Here is a 6,975-nt window from a genome sequence, read left to right on the forward strand (position 1 = left end):
GGGGGGGGGGGGGGGGGGGGGGGGGGGGGGGGAGCTAACCATCCATCCTCACTCACACCAGCCATGGATCCCACTTTACAGATGAGAACACTGAGGTGCGAGGGGCTTGGTGAGGGCAGCAGAACCAGGATCAAGCGCACCCCTGCCTGACTCGAGTCTGAGTCCTTAACTGCCAACACCCTTGATTAACAGCCAGACCTGGATTCCGTGGCTTATTAACTGTGGGGCACTGGGAGGTGACTTACCTCTCGGGGCCTCAGTTTCCTCATCTGTAAATGGGATACTGGGTGTAACCTGCACCTTGGCTGTCGGAGTAGGACTTTAGGTGGTGGATGTAAAGCTCTCTGCTCAGTGACTGTCTACAAGAGACCCTCCGGGAATAGATGTTAACCACCATTAACATCTTTCTCATCATTGTCTCAGATGTCACTGCCACACTGGCGGTGAACACTCAGATGGCGCCAACACTCCGCTCAGCACTGCCATTCTGAATATTTGATTTTTTTTACAGGCAGCCACTTTGCTTTAAAGCCGCACCTTATAATCTCACGCTGATGAGATTTTTCTGGGATGAGATATCCACAGGATATCACAAAAGCTGAGCTTCCTGTATGTTCTAGGTAAAGTGCAAACCTTAGTCACAGCAGCACTGCCTGAATGATACTGATGTTTGCCGTGACACCAAGAGGCCCACATGGTGGTGATTCACACACAGGGAGACGCTCATTCCTTTCAGCTCAACAGACAAAACTGATGAGTGGTCAGGCCCTGGCCCGGAGCTGGGTGCTGCAGACCCGGGGGAATCTAAGTTCACAGTTGAGCAGTGAGGCTGATGTGTCATCAGCCTGTGAGACTAGCGGGGGCTGAGGGGGTCCTGAGCAGGGCATGTGGTCCTCACAAAGGCTCCAGTGCTGACCTGTGATCATGAGCTTAGCCTTTTACTATTTCCACTCCGCTGTAAACCACTGCCCACTTTGCAAAGGCCCGTTTTCAGAAGCTATACCTGTAGCTGGGTCTCAAGCTGGGCTTCCAGATGGTCCATGACTCTCGCGCTCTGCTTCCATGCGTCCCGGCGGGTCTGCTGGTGTGCTGTGAACTGGGCCAGGAACTTTTTCTGCTGCGCCAACATCCTGGGGGAAGGAACGAAGGCCGTCAGCGCTGCCCTTCCGGCAGGTTCGTCAGACCCAGCACGAACCTTTCCCCAAGGCCTGCTGAGTCGTGGGAACTAGTGACCGATAGCCATCCTTGAGCCCTTGGAGCCAGAAGAATGGCCATCACGGGCACGATTTACTGCGGCCACATGTCCCGTGGACACAGCTCGAGTCCCTCCACCAGCGGCTTACTCATCAGAAAAGCAGATGCCATCGGATTAACACTTGAGAATTTACAGTCTCACACACACATTTTTCACTTGATCTTCAGGGTGGCTTGGTGACATCAGCAGGACAGAGAGGAGAAAAGCTCGGGAGAAGCTCAGAGGGCCGGGGGCAACCCTGAGTTCCCACAGCTGCAAAGCGGCTGGGCTGCAAGTGGCATCTTCATATGAGAAAATCATTTTAACCCCAGGGTGTGGCAGGGAGCAGGGAGATGGTCCCCTGATAGCACCCGTCTTTATTTAAAATCTCAGAATTGCCCTAGCTCCTCCCTTGTAAAACAGAAGGCTCGTTTCCTAGCATGCAGAGTCTGAGAAACCCTGAATACAGCAGCCTCATTACTGCTAGTGGCAGAGGACAGAGCTGGGGCTGAAGCTGGGTCCCTGACCTGGAGAGAGGCCCCACCTCCCTTTCAGCAGCAGAGACCCCTCCCCTCCTTGGCTGACCTTCCTCTAGTCCTCAGCAAACAGGAACATTCAATACCACCCACCCTGTTTCTGTAATCGTTCTCTGCCTTCTTCCTTTCAATCTTGTGGTTGATTTTCTGAAAGGGGCTGAATTTCTAGAACTGAAGGCAGAAGTCACTTTTAGCATCAATAGGCAGGTGTCCACGGAGTATACCTGAAGGCACAAAGTTCCACCTGCTTTTGCTTCTCTCTTCCTTCTACCAGTAATGCCTTTCCCCCCTTCGTTGTCTTTGTCTGGCAAACTCCTATTCATCCTACAAGACCCCGTCATCCGTCATCCATCCATCTATTCACTCATTCCCTTATTCATAAAAGTATTTCTGGACTTCCAGGTACTATGCTGGGTTTTGAAGACACAGTTGTGAATAAGAGACTCATAGCCCCTGCCCTCATGGGGCCCCACTTTGAGCTGGGCAGGGAGATAGATATTGAACAAATAACTGTGATACGGCTGAGGTCAGTGCTCTGCAGTGTGGTTCTCTCTCACACCCTCAAGGAGGATGCATTACTTTCCTGGGGCTGCTCTAACAAATGACCACAAACTAGGGGGCTTAAAAAAACAAAAATCTGTCCTCTCACAGAAGATCCCAGAAATCTTCAGTCAAGGAGTTGACAGGGCCGTCCTTCCTCTGGAGGTTCTAGAGGTGAACATGTTCCTTGCCTCTTCTGGTGGCTGCTGGCACCCCTTGGCTTGTGGCTGTGTCACTCCCATCTCTGCCTCTGTCATCACATCATCTTCTCTGTGTGTGGTCAAATGTCCCTCTGCTTCCCTTGCCATTGGATTTAGGACCCGCTGGGATAACCCAGGGTGACGTCCTCATCTCAAGATCTTTAACATAAATGACATCTGCAAAGACCTTTTTCTAAATAAGGTCGCATGCATAGGTTCAGGGATTAGGGACATGGACATATCTTCTGCGGGCCTCCGTTCAGCTCACTACAGAAGCTGGGTGGCTTCTTTCCGCGAGCAGCCTCCTCCCCAGACCCGCTCTGTCACCAGTCCTGGCCACTCTCGACTGTCATCCTGCTGGCTTGTCTGCTCCCCCACGGACCTGGCTCTTGGGAATGCCGGGAAATGACAGGCCTGCCCAGGAAGGGCCTGTATGCCCGGGTTAGGGGCAGGGCTTCACGCTCGAGGCCTGGGGAGCCACGCGAGGGTCCAGGAGAATCTGAGACGTGGGCTGCCTCGTGTTTTCTGCGATGCCCTAGTTGCAGAACGGGAAGCAGGGAGGACGAGCAGGATTCTGGTCAGAGGCCGCAGCTCTAAGCCAGGAGGGGAGTAACAAGAGCCCCGGACAAGAGAGCCCACAGAGGACAGAGGCTGTGCTGGGACAGTCAGGTGGTGCCCGAGCTTGGTAGCAGGAGCCCCTTCAGGAAGCAGGGGAGCAGGATTCTGGTCAGAGGCCGCAGCTCTAAGCCAGGAGGGGAGTAACAAGAGCCCCGGACAAGAGAGCCCACAGAGGACAGAGGCTGTGCTGGGACAGTCAGGTGGTGCCCGAGCTTGGTAGCAGGAGCCCCTTCAGGACTGCTGACCCCTGGCACGTCCTGGAAGGAGGAAACGGCCTGATTGCAGGCCTGGCTGTGGGATCTGAGTCACCTAGTTAGACGTGTAAGTTCATAGACTTCTTGTGTTTGGACTCAGATTTGACTATGGAAATGAACATTAAAAAAAAAAAAATCCATTCTGTAAGAGTTCTGATCCCAGAACTATTTGCAGTTCACATTGCACTGTGCAGTGCCTGATGGCTCAGCAATGACAGCACTGACGGCAATGATGGACATCAGCGCCCTGGCCACGTGCTGGCCTGTGTGTGAGCGTTTTGCAGGCTTTGCGTGGCTCATCTGCACAGTTATACATCCATGACATAGCTGTTACTGCAACCCCATTTTACAGATGGGAAACCTGGGGCTCGGGGCGTGAAGGGACCCAGCCACTATGTGGCTGACGGGAGGGGTCGCCACCACGTCACCTGGTATCCTTAGGCAAGCTCACTCACAATCCCACCCCTTGCCAGAGATGCAGTTTGAAATTTACCATCTGACTGAGAATTGTGCTTATTGACATCTCGTTTTTTAAAGTCAATACCTTTCATCACCACACTGCTCTGTCCCTAGGAGCTCTGGCTGACTTTCACTAGAAACTGCACTTATGAACTCAAGGAGATGGGCATGGAGGGAAGGGCATCAACGGCCATGTATGACCCTCTAAATCAGTGAGACTGGGTCATGCACCCACACCCGCACTGGGCTTCGCTTTCATTTTCCATAAACCCAGCAGGGCTGGACCAGGTGGTGGCCAAGGCCCCTCCTCTTGGGTCACTGGGGTCAAAGTGGAGCCCTTGCACCACATCCGTCAGAATCCCTGGAAGGAGGGAGTGTGTCAGCAATTAGATGCCTGGGCCTCCCTCAAAGTCCCTGAGTCTGGGTCTCCAGGTGTGGGGCGGCCCTGCATGTTCAGCAGAAAGCCAAGTGAGATGGATGTCCCCCAGATCTGGCAACCGCTGGACTGTAGTTTGATGGATATGCGACAGTCAGAGCAAGCCCCAGCCTCAACCCAATGGCAGGGCGTTTACTGACCGCTGTTAATGGCCAGAGGATTTACGGAGGGGATGCTGGACTCACTCTGACCCAGGGGACGCTGTGGTTCCTGTTTCCTAAATGAGCATGAGATGAGCGCTGGGATTTACTCATGGCATGGCATGGACCTGCTGTCCTTTACCCTGCAGAGCGGTAGTCCTGCTGCTGCTTCCAGCCGGTGGGATGCCTCTCCTCAGACAAGGGACCCCTGCCCCTGCTGTGGATCTGCAGTGGCCCCTCCCCTCATCCTAGTGCCTGCACCAACTTACTGCCATCTCTTTACTTGTCCGTCTCTCCCTGCAGGCTGTGAGCACTCGGGTGGGAGGCGCTGTCCCCCGTGCCTAGCTCAGGACCTAAGTGTGTGCTTACATGGACTTGTCAGTGCTGAGCCCACATCTCCTCAGCCCACCTGGTGGCCAGCTGCCCTTCAGTGGACAGTTCCCACACGCACCAACGGCATCTTACAAGCACCTGCCACCAGGTACCAGGGCTTCCTCCGGCCATGAAGGGGCCGGGGGGCTTGGCCAGCTCAGGGATGCCTGGGAAGGCTGGAGAGTTAACACCTCCAGGACAGACCCTCAACCAATGTGGAAGGGGGTTGGTAGACAAATCCCCCATTTTCCTTGCCCCTTGCTGGCGTAATTGGAAGTTGAGTTCTGCACAATCTCTCAGGAGGTCCAGACCGGGGCTGGGCCTCAGTTGCCATGGAAACCCCTCATCCTAACAGGCCTTACTGGCTTCTCTCCCATGTGGTAGGCTGCTCAGCGGCCCCCAAAGGCGTCCACGCCCTAATCCCTGGAATGTGTGAAGATGTTATGTTACACGGCAGTCGGGACTTCATAGGCGTGATTAAGGTTACTGATTTAAATGTGGAGATTATCCTGGATTATCTGGGTGGGTCTCAATCACCAGAGCCCATAAAAGCAGAGAAGCTTCCCCAGCTGGGGTCAGAGAGATGCAGCAGAAGAGACTCCAAGTGTAGGCAGGACTTAATGCTCCGAGATGCAGGGGCCACGTGCAAAGACCAGAGAGCGGCCGATGGGACGTCGGGGGGGCCAGCCGGTAGCCACAAGGAAATGGGACCTCCGTTCTACGAGGAACTGGATTCTGCCGACACCTGAAGAAGCATGGAAGCTTCCAGAGCCTCCGATGAGTGCCTGGCCAGCAACACCTTGATTTCGGCCTGTGAGGCCCAGAGAAACCGGCGGCGCCCGCCCGACTTCTGACCTCTGGATCCCTGAGATAACAGCATGCGATTCGCGGTGCGTCCTTGTTATGGCAAACAGCCTTGGTCCTCATTCCCCTGCTCCCTCCCTGTGCTTCCTGGGCTCACCTGCCCCCCAGGTCCTTGGCTCAGGGTCTGCTTCTGGGGGAACCCTCAGCACGGATGAGAGAGGAGATGCCAGTTCAGGGTCGTGAAGACCGCTCAGGCCTGGAAAGGAAGCTCCCGCCACACCTTGACTTGTGCCCTTGCGCCAGGTCCCTTGCAGAGGCCGTGCGTAGAAGGGAGGGCCAGACAGGGGCTCGTGGGCTTCCACGCAGCGGGGGAGGCAGAGGAGACCCGGGTCCGCAGGCGAATGTGCGGGAGGTCAGCTGCCGAGAGTGTCAGTGTCACTTGCACTGAGTGTAAGGTCAGTGCCTAGAGACACATGCAATGCACAGGGGCCGGGATGGCCCGCGTGGGGACCCGCAGACAGCAGTGAGGCCTCACCTCTGGTGCACGGCTCCGGAGGTTTCCTGAGCTCCACCCGCTACCTCGGCCCCTGACGAAGGATCACCGAGTTCCTGCTTTTTCCGCAGCTTGAAATGTTCCATTCTCTCACCTAGAGCATTTAACATACACACAACGGTCAGGGTGCATGTCTGAAGGACTGACACTGCCAGGTCTGGCCTGGGCGCTGAGGTGCAGGGATCAGCAGGACACACGTGCTCTCAGGTGTGCCTCTACCAGCGCCACAGTTCACCCTGGGAAGGACTTCGTGTGCGTGAGGATGCTGCAGCTTCCATCACACCCCGCGAACCCGGGAGGGCAGCACCCCGGCTCTCCCTGCAACTGCTCAGGCCCGGCTTTCTTGTAAGTATCAGGAGAAAGGGGAGCCGAATAAGAAAGAGTTAACACTAAAGGGCCACCACAAATGGATAAAAATCCACACTAGGAAGGAAAAACCATTCAACAAGCAGAGCTGTAGGGGTGCAGTTAGCCTTACAGACATGGGTGCTGAACTCGGTGCTTTCCAAGGAGCTGGGAGGTTTAGCCTCTGAGTCCGAGGTGCACTGGTCTGCATATCAGAACCTGCTTCTTCTTTTTTTTTTTTAAATTTAAAACAATGGTATATTTTGAAACAGATGATGAAGACTAAAATTATTTTCTACTGGATTCTTACTACCACCTGAATTAACCGCCTATTTATTGGACCATAGTTATGATGAGAGGGTGTATGAAGGGGGAGCCCAACCGTAGCCCTGCAGATGCAGAAACCGAGGCCTAGAGCGGGGATGTGAGCACCCTGGTCCCTGAACGTTCTGCAGAGGCCATCAGTCTCATCTGTCTCCTGCTG

At 54.7% G+C, this 6,975-nt stretch overlaps 1 protein-coding gene across 1 annotated transcript in view; it reads right to left on the reverse strand.

Annotated features, from left to right (window-relative positions):
• The window catches only part of EVC (EvC ciliary complex subunit 1), an 81,836-nt gene that overhangs the window by 1,791 nt on the left and 73,070 nt on the right, over nt 1–6,975 (reverse strand). Inside the window, exons 17-18 of the mRNA XM_007462461.1 lie at nt 6,129–6,240; nt 1,004–1,130 (exon numbers count right to left, since the gene is read on the reverse strand). Of these exons, the coding sequence (XP_007462523.1) occupies nt 1,004–1,130; nt 6,129–6,240 (239 nt within the window). The remainder of the gene's footprint in view (nt 1–1,003; nt 1,131–6,128; nt 6,241–6,975) is intronic.

Source organism: Lipotes vexillifer, unplaced genomic scaffold (genome assembly GCF_000442215.2).
Source record: "Lipotes vexillifer unplaced genomic scaffold, Lipotes_vexillifer_v1.1 scaffold1824, whole genome shotgun sequence".
NCBI classification, from domain to species: domain Eukaryota; kingdom Metazoa; phylum Chordata; class Mammalia; order Artiodactyla; family Lipotidae; genus Lipotes; species Lipotes vexillifer.